Source organism: Nycticebus coucang, chromosome 18, assembly GCF_027406575.1.
Source record: "Nycticebus coucang isolate mNycCou1 chromosome 18, mNycCou1.pri, whole genome shotgun sequence".
Taxonomy (NCBI): Eukaryota; Metazoa; Chordata; class Mammalia; order Primates; family Lorisidae; genus Nycticebus; species Nycticebus coucang.
Window position 1 is genome coordinate 66,559,120 of NC_069797.1, and position 21,093 is coordinate 66,580,212.

The following is a 21,093-nucleotide window of genomic DNA, read 5'->3' on the forward strand; positions in this document are numbered from 1 at the left end:
GCATTTGGCAGTGACTCAAAATCAGGCAGGGGAATGGGAAACGTTGATAACAGAAAGAGGGAGAAGGTTTCAAGTATGAGCTGACTTATTTTCCATCCAGGGATAACGGTGGGGGCGGACTAGAAGTGGAGCCTCCCCGTGATTGGCTAGAGAAATGTGTTTGGCTTTCTCTGATTGGTTGGAGTCAAGTGAAAGTTGAGCCAGTTGTTTCAAAGGTTGTGGTTTGGCTTCCTGGACTGGCTGCTACCGAGTTTGTGGGTCAGAGTTCTATTTTCATATGTGGCCTGACCATTATCCGTTTGTGTATTCAATCCCTTAGATCAAAGATGTGGAAGAAAAGTATGGACTCAAGGAGGGTCCCCTCTGAACCCTCCCAAGCAACATAATCGGTGTTGGCTTATTCTCTCTTCCTACCCAACGTTTTTTCTTCCTTAAGTCCCAACTCAGTGAAACTTGATAATTAGAAATCTATCTAGACAGATCCAAGATGTACTAAGAATGGACGAGCAAGACTTTGCATGAGAGAAGATTGGGAATTCAAGGACAGCTCCAAGGTCATACCTGGAGCTGCCGGAAGGGTCTTGTTGGTAACTGCAGATAGAAGGGGCATCAGGGAGAAATAGTCATTTTGTGGGAGAAAATGTGAAGCTAATTTTCGCTTTTAAAATTTTGTTTGTTTTTGAGAGAAGATCTTACTCTGTTGCCCCTCCTGAAGTGCAGTGGCAGCATCATAGCTCACTGCAGCCTCAAACTTCCAGGCTCAAGAAATCCTCTGCCTCAGCCTTTTGAGTAGCTGGGACTAGTGTACATGATATTGCATGTGGATAATTAAAAAATAATTTTTTTTTTTGAGAGACAAGGTCTGGCTGTGTTACCCAGGCTGGTCTCGACCTCCTGACCTCAAGCAATCCTCCAGCCTTGGCCTCTCAAAGTGCTAGGATTATAGGTATGAGCCACTGTATTCTGCCCATTGAGCTAAGTTTTTAGGGCATTAAATTTGTAGGTGCCTCCTGGAAGGTGTCCTTTAGAATCATAGATCTGGAGACCTCGTTGTAGGGATGTGGAGGCTAAGACAGAGAGAGTAGTGCTGGTTCTAAATTTATATACTGATACTGTGGGTTGAAACAGGAGCTTCAACCTGTGCTGCTCCATTTGCAATGAACACAGAACAAAATATGGAGAATGAGAGGTCCAGGAATCCAGAAACCAGCAAGATTCTGTCAGAGTCGATCACGAACCGTTTTGTGCCATTAAGGAAAATGCCATGAAGACAGAAACCATCTTCCCCAAATTTCATGACAGATTCCCATAAGTGAAGAGTAAATGATTGAAGAACATAGGTCTCAGAGTTCTGTTCAAATCATAATCCTTTATCTTTTATTTACAAAAATAAAAGTACACCCCCCAGATGATTAATGCTTAAACATTTCTTTTGTGTTTGCATCTCTCCTTTCAGTAGAGGAAAACCACTTTGGGAGTGTCAGTGTGGATCACCACAATGATTTCTCCAGGATGCATCTTGTTCTCAAGTTTTCTGTGCTATGTTGCTTTGGCAGTTCAGAGTAAGTATTTTTTGCTTTTGAAAAAATATTGAAAAAAAATTTTTTTAAAACAATTGATACATCCAGGTGGCGCTTGTGGCTCATTGGAGTGGGGCACTGTCCCCATATGCCGGAGGTGGCAGGTTCAAACCCGGCCCTGGCCAAAAACTGCAAAAAAAAAAAAAAAAAAAAAAGTCATTTTTTTTTTTTATATCCAACTCCCTCATATATGTCAGGGATATATAGTGATAATTTGATGTAAGTGGCTGCTGAAGAGACTGTGTTGATGCTTATTTTTTTAATATCGCCCTGTTTAAAGTTCCTCCTCCTCCACAGTAAATAAAGCATCTAGCTGATTAAAGCCTCAGTGTACTGACCTGCAAAATGGGAATAACAATAGTATTTATTTCAAATAGTTATTGAGGAGATTCGATGAAATATTGCATAGGAAGGATTGGTATGGAACTTGGCATACTTATGGGTAGCATTACATATTTTCATATTTAATTTCATGCTGAATTTAAAAATGCAAGTAGAGATTTCTTAACCCGTCTGCTTTGTACTCTATTTCAGCCTGTCCCAGGCCAGATGATTTACCATATGCCACAGTTGTTCCATTAAAAACATCCTACGATCTAGGAGAGGAGATAGTGTACTCCTGCAAGCTGGGCTATGAGTCGCGGGGAGGGATAAGACGGTTCACCTGCCCCCTCAGTGGGCTGTGGCCCGTCAACACTCTGAAATGCACACGTAAGTCAGCACCTTCTCTCCTCTCACTCCCCTAGTTTGGATTCTGGACACGTTGAGGAGATAACCTACCTTGTTGTGCCCAGCGGAGAGAAATGAGGCGCTCTGGGGGTTTCTCTGTGGGTGATTGGAGTAAGGGCAATCAATGTAACTTAAAGAAGAGAAGATCGTAGCCTGGAACTACAGGAGGTTGAAGAAAGAGACCTCATGAAAGGAGAGCAAAACACTACAGAAGTTAAAAGCGTGGTAGAAGTGAAATAAGCCAAGCATAGAAAGAGAAATCTCACATATTCTCACTCATAGGTGGAAGCAAAATATTAAAGAAATTGGGCAGCGCCTGTGGCTCAAGGAGTAGGGCGCCGGTCCCATATGCCAGAGGTGGCGGGTTCAAACCTAGCCCCGGCCAAAAAAAAAAAAAAAAAGAAATTGATACTGGAGACAGAGTGGAATGATGGTTGCCAGGGGCTGGGAAGGGTAGTGGGGAGGAGGAATAAAGTGGGGATGGTTAATGGGTGCAAAAATATAGTTAGATAGCTAGATAGAATGAATAATACCTAGAAACTCCATCGTTAACCACCTCTTAACCTGACCACCTCCTTAAGTTGATTTTATTTTCATAGACCAGACCTGCACCGTATGTAGGTACATATATCAGTATAATAGGCCTAGTTCCTCATGCTGATCCTCTCTATATGTTGACCAATTTAACCGTCTCTTGGGTCAACTTACAGAGGTTCTATTGTATTTGATAGCACAACGAAGTGACTATAGTCAACAGTCCGTTAAGTTATACTTTCAAACAACAAAAGGAGTGGAATTGGAATGTTCCTAATACCAAGAAATGATAAATGCCTGAGCTAATGGAGACTCCAATTACCCTGATTTTATTAATTCACATTGTATGACTGTATTGAAACATCACATGTACCCTATAAAGATATATGACTATTATGTACCCATAATAACTAAACACTTTTTAAAAATTAAAAAAAAAATTTAAAAGGGCGGCGCCTGTGGCTCAGTGAGTAGGGTGCCGGCCCCATATGCCGAGGGTGGCGGGTTCAAACCCAGCCCCGGCCAAACTGCAACAAAAAAATAGCCAGGCGTTGTGGCGGGCGCCTGTGGTCCCAGCTGCTCGGGAGGCTGAGGCAGGAGAATCATGTGGGCCCAAGAGTTGGAGGTTGCTGTGAGCCATGTGATGCCAAGGCACTCTACCGAGGGCGGTACAGTGAGACTCTGTCTCTACAAAAAAAAAAAAAAATTTAAAAGAGTGGTGGAGATACTCTGAAACTGATGCGAAAGAGACACTTGGATAAACAAAACGTAGGGGATTGTATCTTTGGACTTGGCCTCCAATGAAAGTGGGTAATAGTGACTGAAATGAATATAAATTTCATCTAAATTATATACATTTTATAAATTATATTTATAATAAAATATAAATAAGTATGTTAATAACATAATGCACATCATATAGATATCACTAGAGCACTATTGTACATGTTTGCTTTTATGTAATCCTTAGAACATGATTCTATGAGGTCTTGCGAGCATTATTTTTTACAGTCAAATATTGAGCAATGAACCAGATTGCATTTCTGGCAATTATGTACAAATCAGGCAGTAAAAACAGGTATATGGACCTGTCTGGGCTCTGGTTATTTTGGTTATACAGACATGACCTTTGTCAAAATTGCACGTTAATGCACATTGATTTTACCATTTCGTTTGATCTAAGAACATTAAACATAATTTTTAATTAAAAAAAATACAACGTCATCAGGGAAAATTTTTCCTTAAATCAGAAAAAAACTCTGGAACACTAACGGCTTCAATTTTTCTTATTTTCCATGTGTATACGTTTACATCATTACAGAGAGCATATATAATTTTGTATTTTTCTATTTTCATCAGCATATCATAAAAATAGGCCCTATTTACATAGCCTTCATAATTTATATTTTGTTGGCTACATCGTAATTCAAGTGTTGATTTACCATGGTTGATTAAAACAGTCCCCTGATACTGAGCACTTAGATCGTCCAGATTTTATCATTAATGGTAACAATGTAACAAAAACCTTGGCACATGTATCATTTGTCTTATTTTGAATTGCTTTCTTGGAACTGTTACTAGTAGAGTTATTCCATCAAAAGATGGAAGTGAGTTTATACATTTCTACTTTCATTAAAAATCCTATGAAAAGAAATTTACCTTTTTTATCTTTAAATCACAGCCAGAGTCTGCCCTTTTGCTGGAATCTTAGAAAATGGAGCAGTACGCTATACAAGTTTTGAATATCCCAACTCAATCAGTTTTTCTTGCAACCCCGGGTAAGGACTTTCATGTCACTCAGTAACGAACAGAGCATATTTTCTAAATGTGAAGACCGGTCCATATGTAGTTTCTAGCCTTTAGGTTGGACTTTTGCTGAATACAAATCCGTTTTAGTCCGGTGTTAATATAATATATACCACAGTGGTGGTGAAGGGGAAGTAAGAATTGGAGAAACTGATGAAATACGAAGTCACTATTATATCTAATTTTTCTGCTTCTGACAGTTACTTATTTGGAAAGGTACATCAAAATGATTGAACCTAGATGATAATTCTTTATAATCGCTGGAATGAATTTTGGCATAAGCTTATTTAGAAATAAGACTTGAGCTTTAGTTATGAGGCTAATTTAATTGGCCAACCTGGTAGTCTAGAAGAGCCTTCTTCAGAGAAGCTGGGAGTCTGATGGTGTAGAACACAGCAGCAACACAGCTCAGGGAAGAAAGCACTCATGGCTAATCTGCCTTGTGAGTCAAGACACCCAGGGACTTTGTCGATAGCACATTGGCTATGCTGTAGAGCAAAATTTCCCTGACGATTCTTGTTTGGGATCAGAGATTAAGAAATACTGTGTGTGAAAGAGAAATACAGTCTTTTCATCTGAAACACCAATTCACAGGCGGGTCTAATAAGAAATGACCTTGAAAAAAAATCGCCTTCCAGGACAGAAGGTTACAGTTTCATTGCACATTTTTTTTTACACATTCGTGTCAGTAGCTCTAAGGAAATGAACAGTAGCTGTTACTGCCTTTGATTCACTTTTGTCAACCTGAAGAAGAGATGGCTCTTTGTTTTATGCAGTTAACTTGGCCAACTAGTTGGATTTGAACTCCTGGCCCTACGTAATCCTCCCCCCTCGCCCTCCCAGAGTCCTAGGATTATGGGTGTGAGCCACGGGGCCCAGCCCAGCCAGCTGGTTGGAGATGAGGTATTTAGAGGTATAGCTTCTATACTCATCACCTACAGAACCTTCTAGTGATTGACTTGCAGCATTGGCTGGGGGATTCCGTGGGCCTTAGGCGAGTGTTAAGATCTTCAGGAAAAACCGGACATGGATGTGTGTGCCTGTAGTCTCAGCTATTTGGGAGGCTGAGGCAGGAGGAACACTTAAGCCTAGGAGTCTGAGACCAGCCATGGCAACATAGCAAGACCCTGTCTCTAGGGCGGCGCCTGTGGCTCAGTGAGTAGGGGGCCGGCCCCATATACGGAGGGTGGCGGGTTCAAACCCAGTCCCGGCCAAACTGCAACAAAAAAATAGCCGGGTGTTGTGGTGGGCGCCTGTAGTCCCAGCTGCTCAGGAGGCTGAGGCAAGAGAATTGCGTAAGCCCAAGAGTTAGAGTTGCTGTGAGCCGTGTGACACCATGGCACTCTACCAAGGGCAGTAAAGTGAGACTCTGTCTCTACAAAACAAAAAACAAAACAAAAAAGACCCTGTCTCTAAACAAACAAACAAACCTCTAGAAAAGAACATTATACAATGGGAAAGAAGTCAATGGCATTACTGTGGAGCAATACTCAATGGAGAATATATTTGAAATGCCAGTGATGGATTATTTTAAAGTTTGATATATTAAATTTTCGTGCCATAGGTATTATCTGAATGGAACTCACACTGCTACATGCACTGAGGAAGGAAAATGGAGTGAGGATCTTCCTGTCTGTGCTCGTGAGTCTCTGGGTCCCAGTTATGGGAAGGGTGACCAGTTGGTTTGTCAGAACTTTCCTGGTTTTAACTCTGAAAGTCCCATATCCTGGAAATTCCTCAGTCCCAGAAGCCTCTCAGTCCTGGCTCAGTGAGACAGTTGCTCACCTTTATGGGGAATGTTCATCCTGATATAACTAGGGTGCCAGAACCAGGAATAAAGAGTCACACACTTGTGTGGGTTACAGTAGTGCTTTATTACTAAGATTCAGAACCCCAGGAAGACAGGGAGATCCTTCTCAAAGGCCACCTTTCTTTGTTTCACAGAGTTCTTATGCCCTCTCCAAAAGTTACTATCTCCGCTACACGTTATTCACCCTCTAATCTCTAGTTGAAGGACTCAGTGTTTGTTACTTTCCCAAGCTGCACATGTGGTGTTTTTTGCGGTGTCAGAACCAGGGGAGGACGAGGTGACATGACTGATAGGTAACTAGTTAGACAGTTAAATAACTTTTACAGATAAGGGGGTGTTGAGGCTGTTTTTCCTCTTACCCTGATAGCATCCTGCTCTGAAGGGTGAAACAGTCACTTTGGAATGACAAAGGAAAGTATTTTACTCATGAACACATTTTGTATGCTCTACCTCATAGTAATCATTTTATCCAAGCTAGTAATTTCTAGATTTGTTGACTCACAGTACTTTGGCAGGAGCTTGGATATATGTGGCATGGGGCTGTCAGGAACCGTCACCATTTGACTAGGAGAACTGCTAACGGGGGGGTCAAACATCTTCCTCCCAACTCTGGGACCTCATTCATTCACATACTCAGTAAATATGAATTGAGGATCTAATATACACTGGTTCTTGTTCTCAGCCCTGAGGCTACACGGCCAAAGGAGAAGGCTCAGTCTTCATGGAGTAAGTCTCGTGACATGACCTTCACTGTAGGGCAAGAGCCATGAAAAGGCCTCCTAGGAGCTGGTTGAGATTCCTCCGGAAGGCAAGCAGTCAGTCACGTGTAGGCTTTGTTTACATAGAGACGGGCATTCCATTGTTAACTTGTGGTTTATATGCCCAGTCTTTGACCACGAGACCCAAATGTTACAACAATAGTGACAGTTCTTCAATGTTTCAGTGAGGTCTATCCCAAGGAAAGCCAAGTGGAAAGTAAACCAATTTCAAATAAATACTAGGCTAAGAAAAACTGAACAACACCAACAAAAAGTTTTTTATGGATAAATCTAGTATGGTTTTTCACTCTGCAGTAAGGATCACCATGGTTCCTATCGTATTCCTTATTAGCAAATGTATATCAATTATGTAAATTCACTTTCTTTTTAGTTAAAAGCTGAAAGGCTACTTTAGCTTCAATCTAGCCTGAATCAACATTTCTCACACTTGACTATACATATGAATCACCCGGGCACCTTGTTAAACTGTAGGCACTGACTCACACACCTGTGGTCTGAGTGTCCACACTTCCAACAAGCTCCCAGGCAGTGCCCCTGCTGCTAGTATGGCTGACACTTAGAGGGACAAGAGCCTAGATAATTCAAGTTAAACCACAATTTGGTCTGCACTATCTTCTACCACATCAGTGTAACTTTCCCTGAAGTCGTTGAAACTTTGTATTACTGAGGCGGTCAGTGTAACAAGCTACTACTTGTCTCTGGCTCCTTAAAGCATCTTCCAAGGTAGCATTTGGATCCAAGATTTATGGAAACCTAACCACTGTGTTAATACAAAAGGCAAATTCGTTGTGGCAAGATCGACATTTACTTCCTTTTTTAGCATTTTGACTCTTTTGGACCTCAGATTTGAGGATTCTATTTGCTTATGTGGCATCCACAATTGACTATTTTTTCCCTGGAATTTCATCAAATTTTACATTTTCATAAATTTGTCTTTTAAGTTTTTTTTTTTCCTTTCTGGAAAGAGTATATTTAAAGGCTCGATAATTTTCATAGAAATGATTGTTATTTTCTTTTCCAGTTGTAACCTGCCCTCCACCACCTGTACCTCCCTTTGCGAGATTGAGTGTTTATAGGCCGACATCCGGAAGCAGCTCCCTTTACAAGGATGTAGTTGTCTTTGAGTGTATACCACATTACGTGATGATTGGAAATAGCGCAATTACTTGCACAGAGTATGGAAAATGGACTGAAGTACCAGAATGCAGGGGTAAGTGCAATGATAAGACCAAGTGACTATGGTATTGTAGAATCTTGTTTTTGAAAAGTATTACAAATTCCAACTATTGTGGAGTGTTTCCAGTTACCTCATATAATAAATTTATAGAGCATCTTCCATGTGCCAGGCAGTGTGCTAGGCACTGGGGATCCTAGAGTTACTGGCTTCTGCCCCAAGAGGATTTTATGTAATGGAATTATGTGTCTGGAGCTGCTTAGGAAAGCTTTCCACAGAAAGTGACTCTTGAGATGATGGGCCTCTGGAGGAGAGGAGAATGAGGGGACGACCCCCCATGCAGAGCACAGCAGGGACTAAGTCACAGAGGCACCACAAGCGGGATGTGTCCAGAGGACAGCTGAATATTTCAGTGGTGCTGGTAAAGAGAAGCCTGGATTAAATTGGGAAGTCCTAGGAGATGAAGGTCAAAACCAAGCTGCAGTCCGATGATTATTTTTCTTTCTTTTTTTTTTTTTTTTAGAGATAGAGTCTCACTTTATTGCCCTCGGTAGAGCGCTGTGGCATCACAGCTCCTGGGCTTAGGCGATTCTCTTGCCTCACCCTCCCGAGTATCTGGGACTACAGGCGCGCACCACAACACCCGGCTATTTTTTGTTGCAGTTTGGCCGGGGCCGGGTTCCTACCCACCACCCTCCGTATGTGGGGCCAGCGCCCCACCCACTGAGCCACAGGCGCCGTCCCTGATCATTATTAATGTAAACCTTTACCTAAATTTAAGAATTTATTTGACTTAAAATGTTATAAACCCTCTTCTTCCTTTGGCTGACCTGTCGTTACTCCTTGAACTGGTCAGCAGCGTAATAAGTAAACAAATTATAGAGTTTATCATGCACACAGGAGATATCCTAAGGATTGTTAATGTCTCCAGTGGTAGATACTGCATATTTTTATTGAATGATTCAAAAAATAAGTGATTTTTAGCCTGGGGGAACTACCAGTCACAATAATAACTAGCACCTGTTTGGAACTTAACTATGGCCCAGACTCTGGCCTCCTGCTACAATCAGGGGTGTCACCATCAGAACTGCTGTCTGTGGGCCTCAGGCAGATTTTGAGAGGACTTTTTTTGCTTATATGAAATATCAGGAAAAATATGCTCATATCTTATTTTCGCTAATAAGCTTCTGTTAGTGCTTGTGTATTTAATGTGTGGCCTAAGACAATAGCTGCTGCTTCTAATTTTCAGCAGAGGAAAAAAAGGGTGGACACTGTCATCTGATTTAATTCCCCTAAGTCCTCAGCAGGAAATTCTTTTTTTCCTTTTTTCTTTTTTATTTATTTATTTATTTAGTGTGTGTGTTTTTTTTTTGGGCCGGGGCTGGGTTTGAACCCACCACCTCTGGCATATGGGACTGGCGCCCTACTCCTTGAGCCACAGGGGCCGCCCTCCCCCCATAACCTTAATTGTCATTAATTGTCCTCATATCAAGATTGAGTACATAGGATTCATGCTTCTCCATTCTTGTGATGCTTTACTAAGAATAATGTCTTCCACTTCCATCCAGGTTAATACGAAGGATGTGAAGTTTCCATTTTTTTTAATAGCTGAATAGTATTCCATGGTGTACATATACCACAGCTTGTTAATCCATTCCTGGGTTGGTGGGCATTTAGGCTGTTTCCACATTTTGGCGATTGTAAATTGAGCTGCAATAAACAGTCTAGTACAAGTGTCCTTATGATAAAAGGATTTTTTTCCTTCTGGGTAGATGCCCAGTAATGGGATTGCAGGATCGAATGGGAGGTCTAGGTTGAGTGCTTTGAGGTTTCTCCATACTTCCTTCCAGAAAGGTTGTACTAGTTTGCAGTCCCACCAGCAGTGTAAAAGTGTTCCCTTCTCTCCACATCCATGCGAGCATCTGCAGTTTTGAGATTTTGTGATGTGGGCCATTCTCACTGGGGTTAGATGATATCTCAGGGTTGTTTTGATTTGCATTTCTCTAATATATAGAGATGATGAACATTTTTTCATGTGTTTGTTAGCCATTCGTCTGTCGTCTTTAGAGAAAGTTCTATTCATGTCTCTTGCCCATTGATATAAGGGATTGTTGGCTTTTTTCATGTGGATTAATTTGAGTTCTCTATAGATCCTGGTTATCAAGCTTTTGTCTGATTGAAAATATGCAAATATCCTTTCCCATTGTGTGGGTTGTCTCTTTGCTTTGGTTATTGTCTCCTTAGCTGTACAGAAGCTTTTCAGTTTAATGGAGTCCCATTTGTTTATTTTTGTTGTTGTTGCAATTGCCATGGCAGTCTTCTTCATGAAGTCTTCCCCCAGGCCAATATCTTCCAGTGTTTTTCCTATGCTTTCTTTGAGGATTTTTATTGTTTCATGCCTTAAAGTTAAGTCCTTTATCCATCTTGAATCAATTTTTGTGAGTGGGGAAAGGTGTGGGTCCATTTTCAGTCTTTTACATGTAGACATCCAATTCTCCCAACACCATTTATTGAATAGGGAGTCTTTCCCCCAAGGTAAGTTCTTGTTTGGTTTATCGAAGATTAGGTGGTTGTAAGATGTTAGTTTCATTTCTTGGTGTTCAATTCGATTCCAAGTGTCTATGTCTCTGTTTTTGTGCCAGTACCATGCTGTCTTGAGCACTATGGCTTTGTAGGACAGACTAAAATCTGGTATGCTGATGCCCCCAGCTTTATTTTTGTTACAGAGAACTGCCTTAGCTATACGGGGTTTTTTCCGGTTCCATACAAAATGCAGAATCATTTTTTCCAAATCTTGAAAGTACGATGTAGGTACTTTGATAGGAATGGCATTGAATAGGTAGATTGCTTTGGGAAGTATAGACATTTTAACAATGTTGATTCTTCCCATCCATGAGCATGGTATGTTCTTCCATTTGTTAATATCCTCTGCTATTTCCTTTCTGAGGAGTTCATAGTTTTCTTTATAGAGGTCCTTCACCTCCTTCGTTAGGTATATTCCTAGGTATTTCATTTTCTTTGAAACTATGGTGAAGGGAGTTGTGTCCTTAATTAGCTTCTCATCTTGACTGTTATTGGTGTATACAAAGGCTACTGACTTGTGGACATTGATTTTATATCCTGAAACATTACTGTATTTTTTGATGACTTCTAGGAGTCTTGTGGTTGAGTCTTTGGGGTTCTCTAAGTATAAGATCATGTCGTCAGCAAAGAGGGAGAGTTTGACCTCCTCTGCTCCCATTTGGATTCCCTTGATTTCCTTGTCTTGCCTAATTGTATTGGCTAGAACTTCCAGCACTATGTTGAATAGTAAAGGTGACGGAGGACAACCTTGTCTGGTTCCAGTTCTAAGAGGAAAAGCTTTCAGTTTTATTCCATTCAGTAAAATATTGGCTGTGGTTTTGTCATAGATAGCTTCAATCAGTTTTAGAAATGTGCCACCTATGCCTATACTCTTCAGTGTTCTAAATAGAAAAGGATGCTGGATTTTATCAAATGCTTTTTCCGCATCTATTGAGAGGATCATGTGATCTTTATTTTTGCCTCTGTTAATATGGTGGATAACGTTTATGGACTTGCGTATGTTAAACCAGCCTTGCATCCCTGGGATGAAGCCTACTTGATCATGATGAATGACTTTTTTGATGATAAGCTGTAATCTATTGGCTAGGATTTTGTTGAGAATTTTTCCATCTATATTCATGAGTGGGATTGGTCTGAAAGTCTCCTTTTTGTTTGGGTCTTTTCCTGGTTTTGGTATGAGGGTGATGTTTGCTTCATAGAATGTGTTGGGGAAGATTCCTTCTTCCTCAGTTTTTTGGAATAATTTCTGCAGGACAGGAATAAGCTCTTCCTTGAAGGTTTGATAGAATTCTGGAGTGAAGCCATCTGGACCAGGGCATTTTTTAGTTGGAAGCTTTTTTATTGTTTCTTTGATCTCAGTGCTTGAAATTGGTCTGTTCAGGAGCTCTATTTCTTCCTGGCTAAGTCTAGGGAGAGGGTGTGATTCCAAATATTGATCCATTTCCTTCACATTGTCAAATTTCTGGGCATAGAGTTTCTGGTAGTATTCAGAGATGATCTCTTGTATCTCTGTGGGATCAGTTGTTATTTCCCCTTTATTGTTTCTGATTGAGGTTACTAGAGATTTTACTTTTCTATTTCTAGTTAGTCTGGCCAATGGTTTATCTATTTTATTTATTTTTTCAAAAAACCAACTCCTTGTTTCATTAATTTTCTGAATGATTCTTTTGTTTTCAATTTCATTGATCTCTGATTTGATTTTGGATATTTCTTTTCTTCTACTGAGTTTAGGCTTAGATTGTTCTTCTTTTTCCAATTCCATAAGATCTCTTGTGAGATTGTTGATGTGCTCTCTTTCTGTTTTTCGAATGTAGGCATCTAAAGCAATGAATTTTCCTCTCAAAACTGCTTTTGCAGTATCCCAGAGGTTTTGGTAGCTTGTGTCTTCATTGTTGTTATGCTCAAGGAAGTTAATGATTTCCTGTTTTATTTCTTCCTTCACCATCTGTTATTCAACAGAAGATTGTTTAATTTCCATGCCTTTGGGTGGGGTCGAGCATTTTTTTTAGAGTTGAGTTCCACCTTTAGTGCCTTATGGTCTGAAAAGATACAAGGTAAAATTTCAATTCTTTTGATTCTGTTGATATTTGTTTTGTGTCCCAGGATATGATCAATTTTGGAGAATGTTCCATGGGGTGATGAGAAGAATGTATATTCTTTATCTTTGGGGTGGAGTGTTCTATATGCGTCTATCAAGCACAGTTGTTCTAGGGTCTCATTTAAATCTCTTATATCTTTGTTTAATTTCTGTTTAGAGGATCTGTCCAGCTCTGTAAGAGGTGTGTTAAAGTCCCCTGTTATGATGGTATTATCAGATATCATATTGCTCAGACTGAGTAAGGTCTGCTTCAAGAATCTGGGAGCATTTAAATTGGGTGCATAAATATTTAGAATTGAAATGTCTTCTTGTTGTAGTTTTCCCTTGACCAATATAAAGTGAACATCTTTGTCTTTTTTGACTTTAGTTGCTTTAAATCCACATGTATCTGAAAATAAGATTGCAACTCCTCTTTTCTTCTGAATTCCACTTGCCTGAAAAATTGTCTTCCAACCCTTGACTCGGAGCTTTAATTTGTCTTTTGAAGCCAGGTGTGTTTCTTGCAGACAGCAAATGGATGGCTTGTGTTTTTTAATCCAGTCAGCCAATCTATGTCTCTTCAGTGGGGAATTCAAGCCATTAACATTTATGGAGATAATTGATAAGTGTGGTAGTATTCTATTCGTCTTATTTGGTGAGATTCCATTGCTTAGTTTTATCTTTTGCATCAGTGTGGAGGTTAGGTTCTGTCCTTTGATTTCTGAGTTCTTACTTTGCTGCTGATCCATTGTGGTGGTCAGTGTGCAGAACAGGTTGAAGTATTTCCTGTAGAGCTGGTCTTGTTGTGGCGAATTTCCTCAATGTTTGTATATCTGTAAATGATTTGATTTCTCCATCAATTTTGAAGCTTAGCTTAGCAGGGTACAGAATTCTGGGCTGAAAATTGTTCTGTTGAAGTAGATTAAAGGTAGATGACCATTGTCTTCTTGCTTGGAAAGTTTCATTAGAGAAGTCTGAGGTCACTCTGATGGATTTGCCCCTGTAGGTCAACTGGCACTTACTCCTGGCAGCTTGCAGAATCTTTTCTTTTGTCTTGACTTTGGACAGGTTCATCACAATGTGTCTTGGAGAAGCTCGGTTAGAGTTGAGGCGACCTGGGGTCCGATATCCCTCTGAAAGCAGTGTGTCAGAATCTTTGGTGATGTTTGGGAAATTTTCTTTTATCATATTCTCTAGTATGGCTTCCATTCCTCTGGGGCATTCTTCTTCCCCTTCTGGAATTCCTATAACTCGTATGTTGGAACGCTTCATAAAGTCCCATAATTCTGACAGTGAACGTTCTGCTTTCTCTCTCTTCTTTTCTGCCTCTTTTACTATCTGAGTTATCTCAAAAACTTTGTCTTCTACCTCTGAAATTCTTTCTTCTGCATGGTCTAACCTGTTGCTGATACTTTCCATTGCATCTTTAAGTTCCCTGATTGACTGTTTCATTTCCTTCAGCTCTGCTATATCCTTTTTATATTCTTCATATCGTTCATCTCTGATTTGATTCTGTTTTTGGATTTCCTTTTGGTTATTTTCCACTTTATTAGCAGTTTCCTTCATTGTTTCCATCATTTCTTTCATTGTTTTCAACATGTGTATTCTAAATTCCCTTTCTGTCATTCCTAACATTTCTGTATAGGTGGAATCCTCTGCAGTAGCTACCTCATGGTCCCTTGGCGGGGTTGTTCTGGACTGGTTCTTCATGTTGCCTGGAGTTTTCTGCTGATTCTTCCTCATGAGTGATTTCTTTTATCTGTTTCCTTGCCCTAATTTTCCTTTCGCTTCCTCTTGCTCTTTAAGTTCTTGTGCCTGTGGAAGTTGTGGGCGGGTTTCGACGGATTGAACACATGCGACCACTTGCTGGTTTTCCACTGTTTTAGTCCTCCTCTTAGGGTCCAGAAGTCTCTCCCTGACTCCCTGTATCCTCATAGGAGTGATGATAGGCAGTTCCCACCAGCCGGAGATGCCTGGAGTCCTATCTCCCCAGACTCATGGTGCCCAGATGCAAGGAAGCTGTTACTCGGCTGCCATCTTGCTCCGCCTCCTTTTTTTTCCTTTTTTCAACTCTTCCCTTAGATGTATCAGTTGCTGACATTTTGTGACATTTTTTCCCCTCTCTGCTTTTCCATACATAGACCCCCTTTTTCCTGAACAATCTTAAAATAAGTTTCCTATGTCATGACACCCACAAATACTTCAGCATAAATGTACTAAGGACAAAGAGGTTCTGTATTATCACTATACATAAGCCATTTAATGTATTTTGAGTTATTAATAATAATAATTTAAATAATTATATAGTGTAAACAATAATATCATGCAACATTTATTTCAGATGCAAATTTTATAATTGACCCAGAAGTATTTTTTTATTTATGTGTTTTATGCAAAGATCTAATTAAGAATAACTTTTATTTAGTTATCATGTCTCTTTAGTTTTCTCTAATTAAGAATAACTCCTTGCCTCTTTTGTTGTTTTTCACTGACATTTTTGAAGAGGCTAGTTGTTTTATATTATAGACTGTTCTATAATCTGAATTTGGTTGATTATTTACTCATGATGAGATTCCAATTAAATATTTATGTTAAGAATACATTTTGTGGCCAGACGCTGTGGCTCACTCCTGTAATACTAGCACTTTGGGAGGCTAAAGCAAGAGGCTCACTTGAGACCAGGAGTTACAGGCTGTCGTGAGCTGTGATGGTGCCACTCCCTTCTAGCCCAGGGAACAGAGCAAGACCCCATCTCAAAAACAAAAAGCAAACAAAATGCCCCCCAAAGGATGCATTTTGTCACATTAGGAGGTGCATATCTCCTTTGGTAAAGGCACCTCTTTTTCTTTGGAATGAGGAAGCCACCTGTGGATGGTGTTTTGAAACCACCTGAAGAAGTTATTGTCCCATCTGTAGAAGTTATTATAGGAGCCACTGACTCTGTTATGACAGTGGCAGCTGCAAAATGGTGACTTTGTACCTTTCTTTTTACATCTATTTGCTGGCTTTCCTCAATACAGAAAAGCTTTCTCTCCATCCACTTTTGTTTTGTTTTGTGTTTAGTATTTTTGTAGATGCATGAATTCTTTTTTATTCAGGGTAGGCAGACCCCAAATTGAGCCAAGCAGTCCAATTCCAGTGCTCTTAACTGCCTCCTTACGGTACTTGCTAGGAACATAGTGCTCCTCACTACAGCCTGGCTTTCTTGTGCTGCGGGAGACAAGGATACGGGTTTGGGGCTCTACCGATGAGTCTCTTGAGGATACCAGGAAGCAGCACCATGTTCCTCTGACATATTTCACGCTGGCTTCTTGCATAGTCTGAAAACAACAATAACAATCAGGCTTCCTATTTTAAAACCAAATGATGGTGTGCTAAGCATCATTTGGGGGAGGAGAGTAGAGGCTTTGGTTTTTAATTTCATGGTTTGTTTTTCTTCTTTCAAAACCACCATCATAGATTGTGTGGAGATGCAATTATTGATAAATAATACCTTATGATTATACGTGAAAGCCCAAAGAACTTAGCAGAGTGTCATTCATTTGCTTTCGAAGTATTGTTCTTTTTAAATATCCAATGTGCCATGAGAATGAGAGAAGGGGACAGACTTAGGCATACAGTACACAGAAATGACATTCAGTCACAGGCACACCCAGCGAGTAAGTGCTATGATGGAGATAGGAATGAAATCTTTCCGTAACAAGTGGACAGCACTACTATTTATTACTAATATGTCTTATTGAATAAACTCTTTAGAAGTAAAATGCCCGTTCCCACCAAGACCAAACCACGGATTTGTGAACTATCCTTCAAAACTAACGCTTTATTATAAGGACAAAGCCACATATGGTTGCCATAATACATACGTCCTGGAGGGCCCAGAAGAAGTAGAATGCACCAGACACGGAAACTGGTCTGCACAGCCGAGTTGTAAAGGTACGTTAACATTGACGAGGCCCTTTACGGTCTCTGAGTGTATCCAGCAGACTGCCTTCACTTGCCGCTTTCTCCTTCCAGTCACTTCCACTTGCTGTTCAGACATGCTTCACAGTTTTGGGCATGCGAAAGACTTTAGGACTCAGATCTACATGGAGAAGCCTCATGCTTAGAAAGCTTGCATGACATTGAACTGCACAAAATAAGCAGATCCTTCAGAAGCCTTGATAATATTATAGAAAATCGTGTGAGCTTTCTAGATTTGCTTTTAAGTCTTTGCCTATGAGTATCCTGTTTTCTGTTTTTGTTCTGTGTAGCCAAGGCTCTTTTTTTTTTTTTTTTCAAAAACCATCCACACATTCAGTTCAAGCAAATTGGGGATTCAGGGATTATTATAAAATGGCAACAGGCAATCACGTGGCACTGAAGATGAGGAAAGGAAATGAGACTCCTGAGGACTGGAACGGAAAGTCAGGATCTAATGCTACTCTTCCATAGCTCAGTGGCTCCCCCATCTCTGTGTCTCTCTGCTCACTCACCTGGAACATGGCTTAAGGCTACTGCAGGAGTTCTCAGCTAAAGGACTTGTCACCAATTAGCATCTTTTCCCTGAGATCCTGATTTCTTTTGAGTTAGGCGTCTACCTTTAATCAGTAAGTTTTATGCGTGTGCAGAATCACCACCTGGCACTGTAACTCTGCTGGAGTTTCTATGAGATAGAGAGTTCAAGTAGAAGGAGGAAATTCGGCACAGCGGGAAAAATGACAAATGACTGCCATCTTAAGTTGGCGTGTCCCAGAAGCAGAGCCTGAGGCAGGAATTCAAGTGCAACTCACTTACTAAGTGAGTGTCTCAGGAGAAAGAGATTAAGACAGGTAGGACAGGGCAGGACCTTAGTTCTCAACCTTCCCTCCGCATCAGGGTCACCTAGAGGGCTTGTTTAAGCACAAGATTTAGGGGCTTCACCCTCAGAGTTCCTGATTCTGGGATGGGACTGAGAATTTGCATTTCTGCCAAGTTCCCAAGAGATGTTGCCCCTGCTGATCCAAGGACTATGTTTTGAATATGGTTGTGGTCTTAGCTTAGAGATCAGCTGCTGTGGATCCCCCTGGGAGCTTTGGAATATGAATTCTACCCAGGAGTTAGTTCCACCGAGAGGGGCGAGGGGAGCTGCTTTTTATATGCCCTGGTTAGTCAATCAGTAACTACGAGCTGCTCCCTTCCCTGACCTGGGGGTGGGGTTTGCATACCCTCCTGAGAAAGTGGCTCCATTATGGCTAAAGACAATTTTTTTTTTTTAGAGAAAGGACATTTGGGAGCTTATGGTGGCTGGCTAATGGACAGCCACAGCAGGTCAGTAAATGGGATCTGAGTAGTGCTGGCTTACATGAAGGGCAATATCTCACCAAAGCTGAGAATCTGATGTTTCTGTTCTGACCTTCTCATGTGGCTACTGCAGGGGAAGAACAGGGCATCTTGGGAGCCATGAATAATGGTTCTATTGATAGAGACAGACGATTAGCAATCACGTTGGTATTACTTAACCATGTACACCCTTGGACTCTTCTTGCCTTGACCAATTTGTATATGTATACCCATCGACTGTTTCAAATGTCATATTCTCTTTAGGAAAGATTTACTAAACTGTTAAGTTTTAATCACAAATATTCTCTCTTTCAGCATCTTGTCAATTATCTGTTAAAAGAGCCACCGTGCTATATGATGGAGAGAGAGTAAAGCTCCAGGAGAAATTTAAGAATGGAATGATGCATGGTGACATAGTTTCTTTCTTCTGCAAAAATAAGGAAAAGAAATGCAGCTATACAGTGGCTGCTCAGTGTATAGATGGCACCATTTCTATCCCCAAATGCTTCAAGGGTAAGTCTACATTGGCATTTTTAGTTAGAACTCCCACTTGCCACTCACCATAGTCGACATTTAAATTATATAATGACAGTGAGAAATCAATTGGCCACTGGATTTTTTAAAAGAAGAGTGATAGGGAGAAAAAGCCAGTTGAAGGAGTGAACTGTGAATAGTGTCTCCACTGGCAATTTCCTTTCCAATTCTTTCCCTTAAAACTCAGGGTGATGGTTTTACTCAATGAATGTTGAGATGAATTATGCCAGCTTGTGCAACTCCAATTTAAACTTGAATAATAATACTGAATCAAATATCGAATGATAAAAATATTTACTGCTTCTTTGTCCTAAATTACAAAGAGCTCACCCCAAATCACAGGCAACACATGGTCATGGTAATTGGTCTGTAGACCAGAGTTTGTGAATTATCTATTAAAGCGAAGTATTCATTACAGCAAAATATTTAAGGAAGATGATACTATGTTTGTGCAAAATAAAGAAATGCACAACAGCCCGCCTTTAGAGTTGCTAACCATTTAAGATCACAGGTTTAGGGTTTAAATGTCTTTATTGCTAGGAAGAAAAAACTACCCTGAGGCTAAAGTTGTAGTTGGCACTAGGTTTAGAAAGGGCCCCAAAATGTTGACAATCCTGTATCAACAACGCAGAGAAGATATTGGGGGGTGGGGTGGGCGGGAGCATATAGAGCTAAGAAAAGAAGGTTCTGAGAAATATATAGTTAGAGGGAAGAAGGGAATGATAACTGATTAATAATAACCACCTCATGGGGTGGATTGATTTATTAGTAATATGCATGACATGGCGTGCTGGACCAATGACAGCATCATTTTAACTACAGTTAGAAATGCACTGAATAAATTGTTATTGTTCAAGAGATGGCAGAGCCCTGGTGAGATGTTTAGTACAAAAATTGAGAAAAGTACAATAAGTCTAGTAGAAATCAGTAGAAAAATAGTAGAAGAGGGTTTTTTTTTTTTTAATCAGAGCTTTGTTGATGTAGTTCATCAGGCTCTTCTCCCTGCTGGTCTTCAGACGGACGCAGCCCTGTCAGTGCACTGTAAAATAAATAGAGGACTGATAGAGTTTTTAAAATCTTTTAATCTGGACCGTCAGACTTACATAGAACCTTTTATTTCCCCCTTTGCATTTCCCTTAACTTTTTCTTCCATCATGTAACCTCTCCCACACAATGGTTTCATTCATATAATTAAATGTGTTCTATACATTTGCAAAGTGTATTTGATTTGGCTTAGCTATTTAATGAATTCAAGAAATGATTGTCTTAGGATGCTTACGTATCTTTTTCTCCCCCAACAGAACACAGTTCTCTGGCTTTCTGGAAAAGTGACGCATCAGATGTAAGGTCTTGCTAATGTGCTTTTCAGATTCAAAATTCAATGTTATATTTTTATTTTGTTTGTTCAAGGAACTTAATGGAAGTAGAAAAATAAAGTGTATGAATTTATTGCCTCAGCCAGTGCAGCCTTCCTCCTCATGGTAGCTTACTTTTAGTTACATTATTCGGTTAAAAACCACAAATATTTGGAACATCAGAACAGCCACATCAATGGCTGTGAAATGAAAAGTGTAAATAATTATCTGGGAAACCCGGTTTCCCTCTACCTAATCCTCCTCCCAAGTACTTTCACCCAAAACCCCTGAAATGCAATATTTTTCATAGAATGGTCCACAGACCTGCAAATCAGCATTTCCTGTCTACTTATAACTCAGAAAGAATGCTTTGTCTCAGAATTGCCTAGAATGGCCCACAAATCTGCATTTAGGTCAAAGTTCTCAGATAGTTCTTATGCGTCTTCAAGTTTGAGAAGCAGCACCATATAGAAATAACTGGATTTGAATCCTCGATGTGGGGTTTATGGAATGCCAAAGAAAATCTGTCCTCCACTAGGATCCCGTGATTTGTTATTACCATTGCTCACTTGCATTTATTCAACTTCCTTGCCCTTCTCTCTGCCAGTACTCGCTGTCCAAACTCACCCCAGACTTCCCTGTGCCTGCACTAGAGCAGCTGAATGTTGGAGGGAAAGAAAAAACAAAAACAAAAAACAAGAAAAACTTAAATTCATAAATGCGAACCTTACATAGACCCTGAGCTCTGCCTGGCAATCCCACCTTAATTTCTCTAGTTTGTTTATTCCCTTACTGTCCAAGGTGGCTATTTCTCCTATCAACCTTCCCTTA

General features: G+C 40.3%; 1 protein-coding gene across 1 annotated transcript; it reads left to right on the forward strand.

The window, feature by feature from the left end:
* The first annotated feature begins 1,498 nt into the window (after positions 1-1,498).
* On the forward strand, positions 1,499-20,264 carry APOH (apolipoprotein H). The gene is made up of 8 exons (XM_053568378.1): positions 1,499-1,562; positions 2,115-2,291; positions 4,525-4,621; positions 6,214-6,290; positions 8,260-8,448; positions 16,829-17,008; positions 18,689-18,886; positions 20,209-20,264. The coding sequence occupies exons 1-8, from the start codon at positions 1,499-1,501 to the stop codon at positions 20,262-20,264; spliced, it is 1,038 nt and encodes a 345-aa protein (XP_053424353.1).
* The last annotated feature ends 829 nt before the right edge of the window (positions 20,265-21,093 follow it).